Source organism: Zingiber officinale, chromosome 9A (genome assembly GCF_018446385.1).
Source record: "Zingiber officinale cultivar Zhangliang chromosome 9A, Zo_v1.1, whole genome shotgun sequence".
Lineage (NCBI taxonomy): Eukaryota > Viridiplantae > Streptophyta > Magnoliopsida > Zingiberales > Zingiberaceae > Zingiber > Zingiber officinale.
This window is the reverse complement of record NC_056002.1, coordinates 18897554-18918833: the sequence shown is the minus strand read 5'-3', so window position 1 is coordinate 18918833 and position 21280 is coordinate 18897554. Positions and strand designations below refer to the sequence as shown.

Here is a 21280-nt window from a genome sequence, read left to right as displayed (position 1 = left end):
GAGTTGCGCCACTCATCCGTAGGCAGATGGATGATCACTGTTATGTAGCGTCAGACACTTTGAGTGGACGGGGCTGAAGTTGCTCTGCCAGTCGACTAAGATGTTGACGCTAGTTGGATGTGAGACTTCTGAGCCTTTGGAAGAGGTGGAGGCGGTATGAAAGCGATCGACGACGCGTAGATAGTTCCTTGTTGCAGCCCAGACAAGGAGGGAGTCTAATCGGACGACAGAGACATATGGGGAACGACCGCCGTTTGGGCAGCAGGAACCGAGGTTTCACCTCTCTTGGAAGGAAGACGCGAGCTAGTTCTGGTTGGGGTCCGCATCGTGGAGGAAGCGGATCGGGAGGCAGTCTCTACGTGGTGCCTCTTTCAGCTTATCAGCGGCTCCTCGAAAGAAGTCGATTCTGAGGCCCCGTTAATCAGAATCACCGGAAGCCGTTCTGGTGGAGGATTCACTACGCCAGCCGCTTCACCACTAACCGTCCGCCTGGCTACCCCTTCTCTCCCTTGAGCTGGCACTCCCGCACTCTCGCCGAGCTGATCTTCTCATGAGATAATCAGCTACAAGCCTCGGCTCTCTAGCTCCGCCACGGTCGCAGCATTGATCTCTGCGTCTGCCAGTTTGCTCTTGTCGGCCAGACACACCGTTAGCATGATGTGAGTTGCAAAAAGGAGAAAAAATCAGTTAGATTCAATGGAGGAGGAGGAGGAGGAGCATACCTAGGCTGGACGGGAGCTTCGTACGAATCAGGCTTAAGCTGAACACGTAGAGGGCTCCCTCATGCAACAACTTATGAATGTGGTACTTCTGATCGGTCAAGTGTGAAGCCCCCATGGAGATAGTCCGATCGACTCTTATACTTCTTGAGTTTCGGCGAGTTCGCCACTTCAAGTTGCCAACCGGTCGGGAAATCTAGCTGTTCAGGAAAGCGAACGAAAAAATAATAGTCCTTCCAATGCTTATTGGAGGACGACATCTTATCGAGGAAGACTATGCCCACTCGGGCTTGGAATAAGAAGGTCCCCGGCTCGGATAATTTAGGATAGTAGAAGTAGTGGAAGAGCCGAGGGGTCAAAGGAATGTCGTGCAGGTAGAACATGACGATGACCCCGTACAGCAGCCTAAGGGAGTTCGGGACTAATTGGTGTAGAGAAATACAAAAATATTTACAGACTGAAGGATTGGACACAGAACCGCATACCAGCGGTAAATTGGTCTCTAAAGAAGCATACAAAACCCGGAGGTGGCTCGTTCGGGCGGTCGAAAGTCGAAGGAAGACCAATTTGATAATCACAAGGAATTTCAATAGCGGCTCTCAAATTCTCAACCTCACCTCCGTCGAACTTGAATTCAATGGACGTATATCAGAGCCCAGGAACGGAGACAGGAGGTTGTGAGGAGCTGGCCATTGGAAACAAAGGTTGACGAGAAACAACGAACAAGTTCGACTGGAAGAGAGGACGCTAAGAACAACGAAAAGGTTCAAGTGAGGGAGAGGAAGTTTACAAGAAGGGTCGCCGGAGAAGAGAGCAGGCGTCGCAGCGATAAAGTTCGAAGACGAGGGCACGAAGTAGAAGATGGCAGCACGCGAGGCTTATAAACCTCGCGACCGATCGACCTGAGACGTCTGATCTAAAATTATGAAAACCTTGAAGCAGATCCAACCATTGAATTTGAAAGGACGCACGTCGCGTCGCAAGCGGATATCCGCCTGTCACATCGAGCGTGCAGTGACAGTGTGGGACACGTGCCCCTCGGTCATCGGGTAGCATTTAAGGCACCTAATTAAAAGGTATGGCTGCGTACTCAGCCATAATTATCAGGGATTTGCACGGTCTTTGAGAAGTTTGGATGACATCAGCAGAGACCACGCTCGCCCAATAAAGCACAAGGAAAGGATGAAAATTTGTCAAATGTTGCTGCTCATCACCCCGATTGGCCAAAAAACGGGTCACAAGGCTGAAACTGGCAATGGCAAAATAAAGCTAAGCGGTGTTGGCTTATGGGTCGATCGACGATTACGGATCGAGCACAGTCCGATCGGACGTGGGAATCACATAAGGCACCACCTGTCCAGTCAGTCGGATTTGCAGCCTCCTTCGATTAGACTTGAAGGGGAGGTTTGTGATGCGGCGATAAGGAGACTACCTGGCATGGATCAATTGTCACGGTGTAGGTCAAAGTCAAGGCGGTCAACACTAGGGCTTAAGCAAGACTCGTCCACATGACTCGAGCGGGAAGTGGCTACATCGGTCGATCGGAGAAACGACTATTTGGTCCACCGTCTGGATGAACCAGTGTCTGATCCGCCCGGTTGGCAGGTGAGCGGGTCGAGCGGACCACCCATCTGGCTCGGAGTATGACATCGACATTGTACATATTAGTAATGAACCAATAAAATAATAAAAGAGAAAAAGACTAGATATTTAATAAGGGGAAGAGAAAATAAAAGAGACACTCCATCGATCATTGAATAGGCAGAATCCAAAATAAAAATATCTTCTGCTAAGACAGGTATAAAAGAGTATGCTAGGTATGAAGAAAGACAAGATTCATCTCTGTCCCTATTATTTTCGGTTTCTCTTCTCACTTCTATTTCTAACTTGAGCGTCGGAGGACCAACGTCAGGACTCCTTCCTTGGTTTGGTTTGTTTTGCAGAGAGGAGCGAGGTCTTTATCCAGTCAGCAAATCTGTCACATCCCCGACTTTCTAGCTTAACGTTTTCGGACAGGATCATTTAGTTTTTAGGATCTTATTGAATTATCCAAATCAGTACTATTTAGATAAGTTACTTTCTTGAGTCCTTGTATTTAGGAAGATTTGTGCTAAAAAGAATTACATCTTGTGGAAGTTCCTTTGTTATGTTTGAAGATAAATTAGGAATGTACCGTGTTTTCGAATATCAACCCAGTGATTTGAAATCCACACTTACCCGGTCTCTTTCCTTTCTCTCAATTTTTACTCTCAGAATGTGATTGAATATAGCTTAATCTTATTAAAAATCACTGTTTACAAGTCAATTCATAGTTGATTAAGAAGAAAATACCCATCAACGTGTATAATATATAGTTAAAATTGTATGTGATTCCGATGTTTTTGTCTAGTTCGACTAATCATTTTAATTTAGTTTGAATAAGTGGCATCATTTATATGTATAATTTTCATATTAATGTTTTGCCAGAAGCAATAATGGATAACAGCAATGGTGATGTGGCTATTGATTTTTATCATCGTCATAAGGTACGTAATCATATTAAAGATAATCTATCTATCTATAATCTATATATTTATATTACTAATTAATTAACTCTATCTGTGCATGGATTGTTGTAGGAAGACATAAAGTTCTTAAAATATATGGGGATGGATGCTTCCAGGTTCTCTATCAAGTACAAGACCTACTTGAATTATGATCACTTTGAAATAAGCTATTGCTAATAGAACCTTGAGATAGAATTAAGAATTCAAAACTTTCAGATGGAAGCTTAAGTGGTGGAATCAACAGGGAGGGCATAAATTTCTACAACAACGTCATCGATGATCTTCTAACCAATGGTAATCACTAGCTATTACAATTTACAATCAAGAAACTGAAACTGAAACAAGAACTGTGTTTGTGCAGTATTTGGGCTTCCTTAGTCCTCTTGTCGTGTGACTTCAGATGATAATTCATTAATTCAATTTTCACCTTTATTAAGAAAAAAATTGAAAAGAAAGAAGAGACAATCACTACTTTGTTTGATGACAGAGATGACTTCAGAGATTACGGCAAACTGTGCTTCAAGGAATTTGGAGACCGAGTGAAACACTGGATTACATTCAATGAGCCATTCTCATATTGTAGTGCAGGGTACTCAAGTGGTGTGTTCTGTCCTAGCAGATGCTGTCCTTTTTGAATTTGTTGAGTGTGGAAGAGATAACTCATCCACAGAGCCCTACCTCTGTGTTCATCATCAATTGCTGGTTCATGCAACTGCTGCCAAGCTTTACAGAGACAAATATCAGGTATTCTTTTTCCTCCAAAGTATATGTTTTTGTACATCTTCGTTTAGACAATGACAGCTGAACTAAAACTTTGAGGATTGCTAATGCCTTGCCAAGAAAGTTCAACAGAAAAAAAAGGAATATGAAAGAATAACCTTGATATAGTGACTGTCTTTGTTCAGTATCTGATATAAAAGAGTCTACATCCTCTTATGTGTTTCTAATACTTGATGGTCAATGGTTTGTACTCAATGGTTCAAGCTCCTAATCAAAATTCTTTCAGATTAGCATCTGGATTAAGACATTTTTTAATCCATTCTTAGGTATTTCAAAAGGGACTGATAGGCATAACACTAGTAAGCCATTGGTTTGTGCCTTGCTCCAACACCAAAGAGGATGAGGATGCAGTCTCTCATTCTCTAGATTTCATGTTTGGATGGTGAGCTCTGTCATTCATCTCTTTTCTAATGATAATTATTCATGCGTGAAATAATTTTATTACAGGTTCATCGACCCCTTAACTCAAGGTGACTATCCTTTCACAATGAGAGCACTTGTTGAGGACCGTCTTTCAAAGTTTAGCACGGAACAATCTCAACTGGTTAAGTCGTCATTTGATTTCATTGGACTTAATTACTATATCACATACTTTGCTATTTCCATTTCACTCTTGTCAAGAGTTGATGTTAGCTATCATTCAGATTCTCACGCCTACAAACTGGTAATGATTTTGTAAACTCAATTCAAATAAGCTACTAATGCATGAGCCCATGTGGCTTCACCTAACTATATTTGATATTTCAGGTATACACAGAGGAGTTGAGTTATAATTGGCACACAGGTATATATTGTTAGCTTGAGAAAAGATGAATAAATAAAAACTTTAGGAGAAACTATTTTGTTATAAAACATGTATAATAAGAAGATATGTGATCCATGTAGGCCGACTCTAGTTGTCTCTTTATCTACCCATGATGCTTTATTATTTAATATATTATAATTGTTGTTATTATATTTCAATTATGAATATAATATTCTCTTCTTCTAATCATTATTTCTTTTCATTCAGCTTCAACACAAGAAAACAATAATGCGCTGGCATGTAGATTTGAGGAATCTCACTTTGAAGATCTTGAAGCATGTTTAGTATGTTTTTTCCCCCTTTTTCTATAAATTGTTTGGCAGTTTCGGGATATATGCAATTAGAATTGTACGAAGGATTTGAAGATTTGAGATTAGTAATACCTAATTTCACGAATTAATGTATTGATTATGTGAGTTTCTTCATCTTAATTATAATATAATAATTTTTTTCCTAGTAGATGAATGTGGAAAGAAATTGAAAATGGAGTTTTTGTTTTGCCAAGAAAGGTACTCATATATTTTCTAGAAGAAGTAATATTACTAGAAAGATTCAATCCAAGAAGCAAGATTTATTGGAACTAATACACATGTCTAGTATGTAGGGTTTTTCCGTTTATATAGGCTTAACATAGATCCAAAGTTTATATATTATGTCTAGATATTTTCTATTTGAATTGTATGATACATTTCTAGTTTAATAGTAAAAAGATTGTTCAATTGACCTTTCACGGTATTTTAGTTAGTGTTATTTATGAAGGTTTAATTTGTTATAAAAGTGGTGTCTTTGTAAAATAAATAATGCTTTTTATGCATTATAAAAGTGTTGTCTTTACAAAAAAAAAGACAACACTTTTTAAGCATTGCAAAAGTGTTGTCCTTGCAAAAATAAAAATAAAAATTATAATGCTTTTTAAGTATTGCAAAAGCGTTGTTTTTGTAAAAAAAATGAAAATACTTTTTAAGCGTTATAAAAACGTTGTCTTTGTAAAAAATGACACTAATTTTTCTTTGTAAAAAATGACAATGATTTTTAAGCGTTGTCTTTGAGTGGACTTTTAACAACAGTATTTTTAATAGTACTTATTAGCCGCATAGACAACGTATAAAAAGTATTGTCTTTCAGCTTTCTCTCGTAAAATTGACTCAACATAATTAAGGATAATACTATTGGTGTAGCGGGGCCGACAAGAGGGGGGTGAATTGTCTGCAAAATAAAAGTATACCCTCCTCGATTCTTTCAACTCAAACAGTGCAATAGTTAATAAAGTAAATTAACAAAAATAAAGAAAAAGAACTCAGCAATTTACTTGGTTACAACCAAGAAAGTTGTTAATCTAAGGCAGCAAGAAAAGCTCTGAAAGATCTCATTCTCTAAAGGCGGAGAAGCCTTGTAAACTTTGGAAGCTTAGAACTATTGCTAGGAATGACTACAAAGTTGATTGCTTGAATCAGTTGATCAATATTTTCTAGCTCCAGGGGCCTTTATATAGCTCCTGGAAAGTCTATCCCGAGGGTCCAAAGCGCTTTCAACAAGGTTCAAGGTGCCTCTAACCAAGTCAGCGGATAAAACTTTATCCGTGCTCAAACGGTCACTTTTGACCAGATTAAGGCGCCTTCATCAAGTCTTGAAGGCGCCTTCAATCTATGATGAAGGCGGCTTGAGCAATGTTTCCAGCACACTTGCTTCTTTGCTTCAACTTCCAAAGTTCCGTTCTTTTGGGTGATTCCGGCCAACCGAAATAAGGCTCACCCGAACCTAATTTCCGTCCTTCTCCTCGAGCAGGCTTCCGTCCCGGCTTTACGTCCTTCGAACGTCGCACACGTTCTTCTCGCCCACCAGTGTACTCTTCCACAGGTTGCTCGTCCTTCGGACGCACCGAGCCCGTCAGCTCCCTACCCGTGTTGTCCTTCTCGCTAGTTACGTCTTCCGCTGTACTTCTTGCGCTCCTAATCTCCTGCACACTTAGACACAGGGATCAAAAAACAAACAGGACCTAACCTAAACTTGGTTGATCACATCAAAACTACCACGGGGGTCCAACAATCTCTCCCTTTTTGATGTGCATCAACCCAAGTTTAAATTAGGGTAAAAACAGACTAGTAGTAATTTAAAGAAATTACAAAACTAATATTTAAAGTCTAAATTTGTAATTAAACTAAATTGCAACAAGCATAAAATTTAGTTCTGATACTAAATTTTGAAAGGCATAAATAAAATTTAACCAAAGTTAGTTTTAATTCCCCCTAAACTTAACTTGTACCTATTTCTCCCCCTTTGATCACAGCAAAAATGGGGTACCAAATATTTTAAAATTTCTAAGTCTTTTGAAAAAAAATTTCTAAGATTTTCCTTAAGTTTTTGCAAAAAAAAAAATTTAAGTTAAAAAAAAAAACTTTAGAAGACTTTTTAACTTAGGAAAATATTCTTGCTTAAAATTCTTACTTGGAAGATCTTTAGAACTATTTTTGCCTAAGTATGGAAAAAAAAAATTTAAAGCATTATTTAAGTTTAATTTTAATGCTTTAATAAGAAGTTAATTAAACATTTCATTTCAATATTTTGGCTTCCAGGTCGTGGCGAGGCACTAGGCCTTCTTGGTTATTGGAGCAACAACCACTTCCTTAGACAAAGCCTCAAAAGAAATTATCTGTTTAATTTTGTTGGATCGTAGCATTCGCTAGAGTGGGGGTGAATAGCGATTAAAAATAAGTCGTAGCGAGTACACAGCGGAAAAAGAAAACAATGCTAACACAGACCAATTTTACTTGGTTCGGAGCCTTTGTCGACTCCTACTCCAAGGCCCACACTCGTTGAGTGCTTTCGTTGGGCAATCACTAATAGTTCGTAAATAGAATTACAATATCAAGTACAAGAACTATTAAAAGATAATACCGATAACAATAAGAAAGAACACTTGAATCGTAGGTCGTCGGAAGAGCTTCGCAACGTCGCAGGAGCACAGCAAAGCAGGGAGTAGAAGATCTTATTGTCTGAGTTGTTGGAGCTTCAGCCTTGACCCTCCTTATATAGGAGGTTTGGGGGCGCCTAGAACCTTCAGGGCGCCCCGGTGTGACGTAGCTGACCCAACCAGGAGCCTCCATGTGGCATTGACACGAAGGGGATAAAACCTTGCCTCTGGGTGCCCGGGTACCTCCAGGGCGCCCGGACCCAAGTTTTCCAACAGACTCCTTCCTGCAAGAAACACGTTAGTCCAAGGCAATTATACCCTGCAAAACAGATTATTAGCACAATTCATTGTTTAACAGAAATGAGTATGACTTAGATTTCATCTTTCCGAGACCGGAATCTAGTCACGATCTCTCAACTTAGATTTCTGAAATGGATCAAAGTTGGATCGACGCCTAAGTTCCCTTCCCGAGAACGCGTCCTCACAGTCACTCCCCTCCAATGACTTACCTTTACTTACCTGTCAGAAATCTGGTCAGCCCTTCAACCCGTCTGGACTTCGCGCCAGCTATCTGGTCAGCCCGTCGACCTAGCTGGACTTCATGCCAAACGTCCGGTCAGCCTGTTGACCCGTTTGGACTTCGTGCCAGCTATCCGGTCAGCCCGTTGACCTAGCTGGGCTTCATTCCAGACATCCGGTCAGTCCGTTGACCTATCTGGGCTTCTCCTGCACACTCGGTTAAAGTGTTAGATTAACAACAAAACTAACTTAACCTACTTTGTCATTCATCAAAACCTGGGTTAGACCGTTTTGCTAACCGCACCAACAAAATTTTCTTCTGAAAGCCTTAATTTAAAGAAAAAAATTAGTCTAGAACAGATTTTGGAACCCAATAGAGGTTCCTTCTTACAGGGTTATTTAAAAACTTGAGGGGTATATCGTTTCTAGGAATTTTCCTAAGTTGTTCCTGATGTTTTCTAATGTACCAATTTAATTTTCCATAAATCCTTAGTTTTGATTTTGGAAATTATTTAAGCATGCATTATTTTTCAATTTCTTAATTTCAATTTTCAATTTTTTATTTTCTAAATTTAAATTATCATACATTTCTAGTGGGCATGCTTTTGCTAAGTTCAATTTTAATTCAGCATTTTCATTTTCTAATTTTGCTAGATCTTTCGTAAGCAATTTGATAAATTGAAAGGACTGAGTAGGAGTGAGATCACATACCTTACTTACCTTAAGCGGTGATGCTCCCCCTTCGTCACAGCTTTTTTCTTCTCCTGATGTTCCTCCCCCTTCATCTATGCTCATCTCTGAGCTTGAGTCATCTTCGAAGAGATGGTTAGCTATCAGTGCTAATCTTGAGAAGGCTTCGGCTTCTGATTCGGAAGATGAAGAATCATCCCAGGTGGCCTTCAGGCTCTTGCGTGTAGAGGGCGTCGGTCTTTGAGCCTTCTCCTTGTGCTTTTCCTTCAACTTGGGGCAGTCATCCTTGATGTGCCCTTCCTCGTTGCAGTTATAGCATCGGACCGTCCTTCTGTTCCATTGATGTTTCCTCGACTGTAATTTAAACTTATTAGTTTTAACAAACTTATTTAATTTTCTTACCAGAAGAGACGCTTCAGTTTCGTCGATCGACACTTCAGAGTCGGGATCATCCTTTTCGGCTTGTAGGGCAATATTGAGGTTCGACGTTTCTACTTGTTTAGGCTCTGCAAGTCAAGACTCGTGAAGTTTGAAGGTAGAAAATAAACTTTCTAAACTACTTACCTCAAAGTCCTTAGAGATGTAGTACGCATCTACTAAGGAAGCTCATTCCGGAGTTCTGGGGAAGGCGTTGAGCGCGTACCGAATGGATTCTCAGTTCGTTACCGTTTCACCGAGATTCGTCAGTTGCGTTATTAGCTCCTTGATCCTCACTTGAAGTTGGCTACCTTCTCGCCGTTGTTCATCCGGAGGTTTGTTAACTGGGTCCGGAGGATGTCACGCCTCGCTAGCTTTGCTTTTGAGGTGCCTTCGTGGAGCTCCAGAAATTTGTCCCAGAGGTCTTTGGCAGAGTCGTAGCTTCCGATTCGACTTACCTCCTGGGGCGGCAGCACGTTGAGTAGGTGAAATTCTGCCTTTCCGTTGGCCACGAAATCGGCCTGCTCCTTCTTTGTCCAGTTGAATTCTTCTTTGTCTTTTGGCGCTGCATATCCATATTTCATTATTACAAGTATATCAAATTCAGTTTTAAAAAATACATCCATTTTTCGCTTCCAAGTAGCGAAGTCTCCGTCGAACTTCAGGGGATGAATGTTCGCGCCGGCCATGTCCTGATCTTTGTGATTCAGTCGGCGGTTAGTCCTTCTGAGGTGGTCGTGCTCTGATACAATTTGTTGGTGCAGTGGGGCCGACAAGAGGGGGTGAATTGCCTACAAAATAAAAGTATACCCTCCTTGATTCTTTCAACTCAAACAGTGCAATAGTTAATAAAGTAAATTAATAGAAATAAAGAAAAAGAACCCAACAATTTACTTGGTTACAACCAAGAAGGTTATTAATCCAAGGCAGTAAGAAAAGCTCTGAAAGATCTCCTTTCTGAAAGCGGAGAAGCCTTTTACACTTTGGAAGCTTAGAACTATTGCTAGGAATGACTACAGAGTTGATTGCTTGAATCAGTTGATTAATATTTCCTAGCTCTAGGGGCCTTTATATAGCTCCTGGAAAGTCTATCCCGAGGGTCCAAGGCGCCTCTAACAAGGTTCAAGGCGCCTCTAACCAAGTCAGCGGATAAAACTTTATCCGTGCTCAAACGGTCACTTTTGACGAGATTAAGGCGCCTTCAAGGTGAAGGAACCTTCAAGCTATGATGAAGGCGCCTTGAGCAGTGTTTCCAGCACACTTGCTTCTTTGCTTCAACTTCCGAAGTTCCGTTCTTTTGGGTGATTCCAGCCAACCGAAATAGGGCTCACCCGAACCCAATTTCCGGCCTTCTCCTCGAGTAGGCTTCCGTCCCGGCTTTACGTCCCTTGAACGTCGTGCACGTTCTTTTCGCCCACCGGTGTACTCTTCCGCAGCTTTCTCGTCCTTCGGACGCACCGAGCCCATCAACTCCCTTCCCGTGTCGTCCTTCTCGCTAGCTGCGTCTTCCGCTCGACTTCCTGTGCTCCTAAGCTCTTGCACACTTAGACACAAGGATCAGAAAACAAACAGGACATAACCTAAACTTGGTTGATCACATCAAAACTACCATGAGGTCCAACAAATACCACCTCTAGCCACATGATTTTGAATAAAATAATGTTTTACCTCAATATGCTTTGTTTTTGAATGATAAATTGAATTTTTGATCAAGTTTATGGTACTCACATTATCAAAAAGGGCTCATACATTTTTGTAAATGAATTTATAGTCCTATAAAATGTGAAGCATCCACAACAATTGTGATACATACTCTCCTATAGCGATATATTCAGTTTTGGTTGTGGAGAGTGTCACTCAATGTTATTTTTGACTTGACCAACTGACTAAAGAAGATCCTAAAAATCGGCATTCATCATTAGTTCTTTTTAGATCCAATTTGCACTAGGCATAATCAGAATCAGAGTATTCCACAAGATTAAAAATTTTAGTTCTAAGACACAAAAGATCTACATTTTGAATTCTCTTAAGATATCGAAGAATTTGTTTGATGACATATAAATATAACTCCTTGTCACAAGATTGATATCTTGCACGCATACCCACACTAAATAATATATTGGCTACTAACCATGAGATAAAGGAGACTATCTATAGCACTACGATATAATTTTGAATCAACTTCTTTACCTCCAAGATCTAGTGGATCTTGGTTCTTGAGTTGTGGTGATTTTTCTACTATCTTACTCTCACTCTCTTAGTTTTTCTTCCTCTTGATTGTTTCCCTTATTTAATGTTAATTTCTCTAAATCAAATATTAATTCAACATCAGTTTAGTGGAATTTGAAGATGAATTTTCTTCAAAAACAACATTTAGGGATTCTTTAACTATTTTAGATCTCTTGTTATAAACTCTGGATTTTTCTATGATTAGAATTCCTTACAAGGATACCTTCATCCGCCTTAGCAGAGAATTTTTCCAAGTAATCTTTGTTGTTTAGAAATTAGAATGTATACTTTACATTCAAATACTCTAAGATATTTAATTGTGAGTGATTTTCCAAACAACAACTTATGTGGTGTTTGGCCAAGAACCCATGTATTTCGATTTTGCATATAACATGTCATATTTATTGTTTCGGCCCATAGGTAGCTATGAAGTAAATATTCATTTAACATGCTCTTAGAAGCCTTTTGTAAAACTCTATTATTTTTCTCAATAACTCCATTTTATTGAGGTGTCCTATAGATAGAAAATTTATATTTATATCCAATTTATGAGCAAAAATTGGTAAAGCTATCATTTTCAAATTAACCTCTATGATCACTTCCAAATCGATTTATTTTTAGATTTTTCTTATTTGCTACTTTCTACAAAAGTAATAAATGTTTCTAAGGTATGATTGTCATGCCCCGAAGGTATACTTATCCGACGGAACGGACGGTACCCCTAATGACAATGTATGATATAACATGGTATGAGTCCAACACAAACATAAATATATAGTAGAAGATAAAATATAGTGACAACAATAAAGAGGGATATACATCCCCCCCCCCACCACATAGGAAACATAAATGACTGCGTTCTGGCATGACTTAACATAACAAATATCACAACCGAATAAAAGTACACTACAAGATTAAGATCCATAAATAAAATCAAGTGCAAATACCACGTAGCAAAACATAATGTGGAAAAATGTGATCTCGAGTGTGATATGGGACTAGGGGCCAGGAGCTCTAAGCAACACAACATATCCTCTATCTGCTAACCTGAAAGACAAAGGAAAAGCAAGAGGTAGTGAGTACAACAACTCAATATGTATAAGAAGATAGTGCATGATACTAAATATAAGGAGATCAAATGATGTAGTTTCAGGTAAAATACTTACTATAAAAGTAAGAACGCTGATATAATCGTCTGCTAACCAAAATCATATTCAACAATAAAATATTCTATTAATCTACTCAACTAGGTATAACTAATAGAGTGGAAATATATACAGTATATCCAAACCTGTATGAATAAATATATAACTGCCATATAGCAAGCATATAACTAGTCCTAACTAGCACAATAATATGCGATCATGAATGTGTCTCATGGGTAGTCAGGGTATATAAATAGTCACTATTCATGAGAGAATGCTCTACCATGGATGGTCCTGTGGGCGGACAGAATGAGGTAGCTATCTAGCTCCTTAGACATTGATTGCGGGAGAATGCTCTACCACTGATGGTCCCGTGGGCAGTCAGGGTATGAAAATAGTCAATGTCTGCAGGAGAACGCTCTACCATGGATGATCCTGTGGGCAGACAAGATGTATAAGTGGTTACTATCTTCGGGAGAATACTCTACCATGGATGGTCCTGTGAGCAGACAAGGTATATACATATACCAAGTCATAATAACAAAATACGCAGTAATAATTCAAGGATAATGTTCTTCAAGCTATCCTATGGTCTAACCTCACTAGCATATAAGCATGAGCCAAAATAACAATCAGGGGTCTAGTAGGATAGACGATATCCTACACTACGGTATAATCTTACTAATACACAAACATGAATAAATATCAAGCTAGTAACCTAGTTTAATATTCTACAACTATGCTACGATATAGTATCACTAGCATTAAAGCACAACCATAAATGACTATAAATAGTATGAATAAGAATGAGACTTTATGGATATCAAAATAGACTAAAGCAAATGCAAACAGTAAAGGTCAACTAAAGAAATACTTAGAGTGAAGTCAACGTAACATAATTAACTATTACGTATAAAATATAGATAATACAATCATGCACTAAGATTAAGAGAACTACAAAAGTCAAAGTAGGAACTACCCACCTCTAATATAGAGTATTCTTTGGTGTCTTCAAATCCAAGGTCATGTCTACTACTCATATCTACAAGTAATATATATATATGCAAAGGAGATTATTTAAGAGTCTCTAAATCAATTAATCAACCTCTTGACTAAGTAATAATGTATTGTTTCATTAACCCAACTAATACCTTAAATCAAGTGCATTAATAATTTTCCATTAATCATTTAAGTCAACTACATAGATTTCATCAATTGAATAATTTAATTATTCTAATATCTTCAATTAATCAATAAAATTAATTAATCTAAATCTGATTATCATTACATTTATTAATCAGTAAACCTAGTTAATCCATCAATTAATTAATACATCGAACTTAATTGATTATCAAACATAATTAGTAAGCAATAGGTTCAATTAAACCTTGCTATGAACATGTTTTAATTCATACAACTCTAAATTCAATTAACTTGGTAATCTAGCAACCATTACTTAGAAATTAATCAACCTTAGTTAATTAACAAACCATTTCAAATTAACACTTCCATTTATCATTCATTAATTAATCAAGTTACTATAATCAATTGACTATATCCAAATAAAAGAATCCCTTTTTAACAAAATTGATTCTAGGTAGAAATAAATTACTTGATTCATGGTGTAAAGCCCGAAAAATTCCCGAATTTATTTTAGAATTATTCTATGAATTTTTCGGAATTTTTAGATATTTTTACGGAATTTTACGAGTATCGGAAGTAGCAAAAAGAATTGGGAACGAAAACGGCCTAAGCGGGAGTCGAACCCGAGACCTATGGTTTAAGGGATAATGTTAGTAACCAGTGAACCCAGCAGGGCCGTCCTGAGAGAAAGGAGAAACATTTATATTTATATTAGAGTTAGACCGGAATTACCACATGATATAAATAGGAGGTTTAAGTGGGTTGGTTTATTTCTAATTGGTTCGTGACCTTCTCCAAACCCTCACCGAGACCCTCTCCCTCTCCCGTTTCTTTCTCTCGACGCAGCAAAACAAAGCAAGGGAAACCTAGGGTTCCTTCCCTAGGATCGTGTGTTCACTTTCCAGCGACAACACCTGTACGAAGTCGGTTCTTCTCCGCGAGAGGAGCGAGGGCGTAAGCGGTTCGTCGAGCGGACAGTTTCGAAAAAACCTAGCGAATAAATCGTAAGAAAACCTTGCGATTGAGGTAAAAAACCCCCCTGCAGTATAATTGCTCTCGCTTGTTAGTTTTGGCATTAGTTCAGTAATTCACAGTTTTCGGTTTTAGGGTGTGCTTTTAGTGCACACCAAGCGTTGATAGAATGCTCGGTTCGAAGGATGCACCAATAGGCGTCCTAACGGCATGTAAAATGAATTAGAACATTTTACTCAGTTTATTATCAGATATTACAGCAAATGGATCAGATATCCATTGGGTGGGCTCCCACATGAGCCTCTAGGTTCAGATAACCTAGCTCTAGGTTCAGATAACCTAGAACAGCAAAGTAAGATAAAGCAGTATTCAGTATTTTACTTTTATTCAGTTGGCACTGTACTTGGATCAGATATCCATGGGCTGGACTCCCACAGTCGTCCCTAGGTTCAGATAACCTAGTAACCCTGCTGGATTCGGAACTTGCAATCCCGGGTCTCGTAGGGATGCGCGCACAGTAAGTACAGTTGCCAGGGCCCCAACAGCATGTTTAGTATTTTCATCTATTATATGTATAGTTTTCAAATTTGAAACCAGTGATGAGAACACTAATTTAGCATTCAGTTCAGTCAGGTTCAGTTTACATGATTTGAGTTCGTATACAAATTTAGATATATGCATGACTAGTTCAATTTCAGGTTCAGTTTATATGTCATGCCATGCTTTGTATGATACCATGCCATGCCATGCTTGCATGCTCAGTTTAGGTTTCAAACAGCATGTTTTAAAAACATAATTGCATCGTTGCATGTTTTTGTGAGGTAGATGGTTCCTTACTAAGCTTATTGGCTTACAGATACTATTTTTCTTATACTGCAGATACCGGTAAAAGAAAAGTGGACTAGCGGAGGCTGGAGGATGATGCTACGATGATGTGTGTGTGCAAGGGGTCTGGAATAAAGATCCTTGGGATCTATACGCTTTTATTTCAGTTTTAGCACTTAACATATTTAGTTCCATACTTAGTCTTGTTACTAATTGTTCTAGCTTAGTAACTATGTCTTGTTTAGTTTATCATGTTTAGAACATTAGTAATTACATGCTAGAATGTATCTCCATTGTTTTAGAACTGTTGTGTGATGTTTTGGCACGCCAAAGTGCTGAAATCAGAACTCTCGAGTGAAATCAGACACTGATCGGTCCCCAGACCGATCAGGGTCTGAGCTGTACCACTGGATCGGTCAGCCGACCGATCCAGCGAGATACAGAATGCTACTGTATCCTCCTGGATCGGTCAGCCGACCGATCCAGCTCGATACAGTAGCCTCGGAGAAGATTTCCAGGTGCCTGGATCGGTCAGCCGACCGATCCAGCATCGAAAGGTAGGCATCTCAGCGCCTCCAGGTGCTTGGATCGGTCTGCAGACCGATCCAGACACACCTGGATCGGTCTTGCCGACCGATCCAGTCTCTGCTGGATCGGTCCGTAGACCGATCCAGCAGGGCACAGAATCACGGCAAGTTTGATCGGTCCGTGGATCGAACAACAGCTAGCTGGGAAGATAGCTTTGAGTTCTAGCTCAGATGGGAGGTCAAGTATCCTCCTTAGCACATATACTCCTACCGGAAAGGTCTTGAACCCTTCCTTATAACAGCGTGAGTGTACCAGTTGTCAATTTAATAGAGTTAGTTAGAGAAATTTTATTTTACCCAGTTTTCTGCACAGTACGGCACAGCAGTTTCAGTAGTTAATGTAGCGATCCAGCTCACAGCTTAGTACCCAGGAGTTGGGTCGTTACAGAGTGGTATCAGAGCAGTGTTCCATACTTCCTACACACACATCAGCATTGTTCCTGCAACTTCCAAGTAAGAACATCTCTCACTCAATTTTGTTTTCAGCTTTCATATCAGTTATATGTACTTTCATGTTTGCTCGCATGTTGGTAGTTAATTAATTCATGTTTACAGTGATAGTATTTAACATGTTACGAGTGTAGTTAACTATAACATGATAGCCTAGTTATATATATGTGTTCTCTGCTATTCAGAAAATGGTACGAGGACGTCCAGCTAAGAAAGCATCAACGGCTGAGCCCCAGCATGAGGCAGGCAGTTCAGTGCCTCCCCCAGACCTTACAACACTAGTGGCTCAGCTACAGCAGCAGTTAGCTGAACAGCAGCAGGAGATAGCCTCCTTAAAGGCTAACCAGCAGACTACTCCCCAGTCACTCGAGTACCGAACCTCACGACTCCGGTAATCACAGAGGTTGTACCGGCTCAGCCTGCGATACCGGTCGAGTAGCCAGTGGCAGGGGCTAAGAGAGAAGCTTACCTTATCGGTGGCAGAGAATAAAGCGAGAACTTCTCAGGCACCAGCGAACCATGGGATGCTCGGGCATGGTTTAAAACATTGGAAAGCACGATGGAGCTTCTAGGCGGCGAGCACGAAAAGGTGAAGTGTGCCTCATTCGTTTAACGGGAGATGCACGCATGTGGTGGGAGCGGATTAAATCGAAGTGGCGAGTAAACTAGATGACATGGGCCAACTTGAGAAAGAGTTCTTGAGGAATTCTTTCACATGCAAGTCACGAACCGATACGAGTTTTGAGTTCGTCAGGGCAACCTATCAGTTCAGGAAGGCGTGAAGAAATTCAACAGGTTGGCCGTGTGTGTCGAACTAGTCGGCTCGGAGAAGGAGCAGGTGCGGTTGATCTTGAAGATGCTCGGACCGAGATCGCAATGAATGTGGTGGTGGCGTTCATAGGCCACAAACCACAAAGGAGCTAGTGAGTAGTGCTCGATCACGAGCACTATCGGCCTGACATCATCCGACGAGGTTTTCCACAGAGCCCAAGGGCAGCGGGCTCGGTACTCGTGAAACAACAGGACATAGCTCCAGCGGAAGGGAAGCGTAAGGCAGCGGTGACCCAAAGGAGGACCGGTGGAAAACATTGCGAGACATCCCAAGTGTACTACTTGTGGAAACATCATCCAGGAGTTTGTCGCAAGACGCGGGGTTGTTTTGAATGTGGACGGGAAGGGCACATGGCTAGCGGTGCGAACAAGAACGATCTTCCTCGGCCTCGGTCGATGGAGCTCGGCCGGTAGCGGCTACACGATGTATCTTGCCTTAGATGGTCCAGATCGATCGAGGCAGATTAAAGCCCCACGGCTACCACGAATGCGGATTTTCTCAGCGACCGGAGAGGGCGTAGCAAATGCCTCGGCAGTTGTCACAGGTCGGATCAGTTTTTCTGCATGATGCAACTGTCTTATTCGATACCGGGGCAACCCACTCTTATGTATCCGGGCGTTTGCGAAAAATTAGCAACACCTCGAGTACTCAATAGTCGGTTTCGACAACACTACCCTCGGGAGACATTATGGCATCTACACGGCTCGAGGCGGTGCCGGTCATTATAGCGAGCGAGAACTTTTGGTGATCGATAGTGCTAGAAATGATGACTATGATGTCATCTTTGGAATGGATTTTACGATCGGATACGGCGCTTCTATAGAGTGCCGTAAGCAGAAAGTCATATGAAGCAGGAGTACAGTTTGAGTTCATAGGAAAACCAAAGAGAAAAGGAAGTTTCTCTCGGCATTGAAAGCACAACTATTGGATTCGGGATGCATGGGATTTTAGCAAATGTAATCGGCACCGGCCGGGACAAGAACCAACAGCTATCGAGAGGTTCGAGTGGTGTGTGACTACCAATGATCTTTCTGAAGAGCTACGAGGCTTAGCACGAGGAGATTGAATTTGAGATAGAGCTCATTCCGGCACAAATCCAATTTCCAAGGCACCGTACCGCATGGCTGAACTGAAGGAACTTGGGAGCAATTACAGGAGCTTCTAGACAAGGGTTTCATACGCCCTAGTCACTCACCATGGGGAGCACCTGTGTTGTTCGTGAAGAAGAAGGATGGAAGCATGCGCCTATGCATAGACTACCGTGCCTTGAACCAGGTCACAATTAAAAACATGTACCCTCTCCCCAGGATAGATGACCTATTTGATCAGCTAAAGGGAGCCACAGTGTTCTCTAAAATTGACCTCAGATCAGGATATCACCAGGTTAGAGTCAAGGAAGGTGATATACCTAAAACGGCTTTCAGGACCAGATACGGACATTATGAGTTCGTAGTCATGCCTTTCGGCGTGACAAATGCTCCAGCTACTTTCATGGACCTCATGAACAGAGTATTCAGAGAATACTTAGACAAGTTTGTCATCGTGTTTATCGATGACATTCTTATCTATTCAGGCACTCAGGAGGATCATGCAGAGCATCTGAAGACAGTTTTGCAGATCCTTCAGCAGAACCAGCTATACGCCAAATTCACGAAATGTGAATTTTGGCTAGACCAGGTAGCCTTTCTAGGTCACATCATCTCCAAGGATGGTGTTATGGTAGATCCCAGCAAGATAGAAGCAGTAAGTAACTGGAAGAGACCCAGGAACGCCAGTGAAATCAGAAGCTTTCTGGGATTAGCAGGCTACTATAGGAAATTCGTAGAGGACTTCTCCAGGATAGCCTCCCCACTGACAGCTCTCACCAGGAAGAACAAGAAATTTCAGTGGACAGAGGACTGTGAGAACAGCTTCAGCGAACTAAAACAGAGATTGACCAGTGCTCCTATTTTAGCTATACCAGCAAACACAGACAGCTTCGACATCTACAGTGACGCCTCCAAATTGGGATTAGGAGCAGTTCTGATGCAGCAGGCAAGGTGATCGCCTATGCCTCCAGACAACTCAAGGATTATGAGAGGAACTATCCTACTCACGACCTTGAGCTTGCAGCAATGGTGTTCGCTCTCAAGATTTGGAGACATTATTTGTACGGAGCTCAGTGCAGAGTATATACACATCATCAAAGTCTATTTCTTTACTCAGAAGGATCTGAATATGCGACAGCGCAGATGGTTAGAGCTGGTCAAGGATTATGACATAGATATCCTCTACCATTCAGGGAAAGCTAATAAGGTAGCAGACGCACTCAGCAGGAAATCCAGTGCCACCTTATTATCTTTAGCAGCTATGTCACCACCCCTAAGGAAGGAGATTACAGATTTTAGTCTCGAGCTTATGGTCGGGCAGCTTTCCACTATGTTCTTAGCATCTACCTTGCTTGATGATATCCAGACAGCTCAGGAGCAGGATTCTGAAATCCAGAAAATCAAGCAAGGGTTAGCAGAATCAGAAAGTGGAGAGTTCAGAGTGTCCGCCAGTGGGGTAGTGTATTTTGGTGACAGACTCTGTGTTCCAGATCAGGAGGAGCTACGGAGACAGATTCTAGATGAGGCTCACAAGACTCCCTATGCGATGCATCCAGGTTCCACCAAAATGTATCAAGACCTGAAGAACCGTTTTTGGTGGCCCGGGATGAAGCGAGACATCGCCAGATACGTCAGCATCTGTCTAACCTGTCAGAGGGTTAAGGCAGAACATCAGCGACCAGGAGGAGTTCTGCAGCCGATCCAGATTCCAGAATGGAAGTGGGAGGATATCTCTATGGACTTCATAGTGGGATTACCCAGAACCACGAATGGTTTTGATGCCATCTGGGTAATAGTCGACAGGTTGACTAAATCAGCCCACTTCTTAGCTATCAGAATATCCTATTCTATGGAGCAGCTAGCTCAGTTATATCTCAAGGAGATTGTCAGGCTGCATGGAGTCCCACGAACCATTATATCGGACAGAGACAGCAGATTTACATCACACTTCTGGAAGTGTGTGCAGTCAGCTATGGGCACCCAGTTAAAATTTAGCACAGCCTTTCATCCTCAGACAGATGGTCAGACGGAGCGAGTAAATCAGGTACTCGAAGATATGCTCCGAGCTTGTGCCCTAGATTTCAAGGGAGGTTGGTGCAAATATCTGAGTCTAGCAGAATTTGCATACAACAACAGTTATCAGGCCACTATTGGCATGGCACCTTATGAGGCACTCTATGGGCGGAGGTGTAGATCACCAATCTGCTGGTATGAGAGTGGTGAACAGAAGGAACTAGAGCTTCAGACAGATCTAGTAGCGGATACCACAGCACAGCAGATTCGCCAGAGGATAGAGACAGCACAGAGCCGTCAGAAGAGCTATGCCGATACACGACGCAGACCCCTAGAGTTTTTAGTTGGTGATACAGTTTTCCTCAGAGTAGCTCCCATGAAGGGAGTCATGCGTTTTGGGAAGAAGGGCAAGCTAGCTCCCAGATATGTGGGACCATACCTTATCACGAAGAGAGTGGGCAAGGTAGCATATGAGCTAGAGTTACCTCAGGAGATGTCAGCTGTCCACAATGTATTTCATGTCTCCATGCTGAAGAAGCATATTCTAGACGCCACCCAGGTGATTGAGCCCCAGTTGGTACAGGTCCGTGATGATCTCAGCTATGATAG

At 41.1% G+C, this 21280-nt stretch overlaps 1 protein-coding gene across 1 annotated transcript; it reads left to right on the top strand.

Moving 5' to 3' along the window:
- Nucleotides 1-236: 236 nt before the first annotated feature.
- On the top strand, nt 237-5135 carry LOC122019072 (beta-glucosidase 13-like). Its single transcript, XM_042576581.1, has 8 exons — nt 237-399; nt 3186-3244; nt 3338-3393; nt 3459-3559; nt 3849-4009; nt 4312-4427; nt 4493-4709; nt 5058-5135. The coding sequence occupies exons 1-8, from the start codon at nt 237-239 to the stop codon at nt 5133-5135; spliced, it is 951 nt and encodes a 316-aa protein (XP_042432515.1).
- Nucleotides 5136-21280: the final 16145 nt, after the last annotated feature.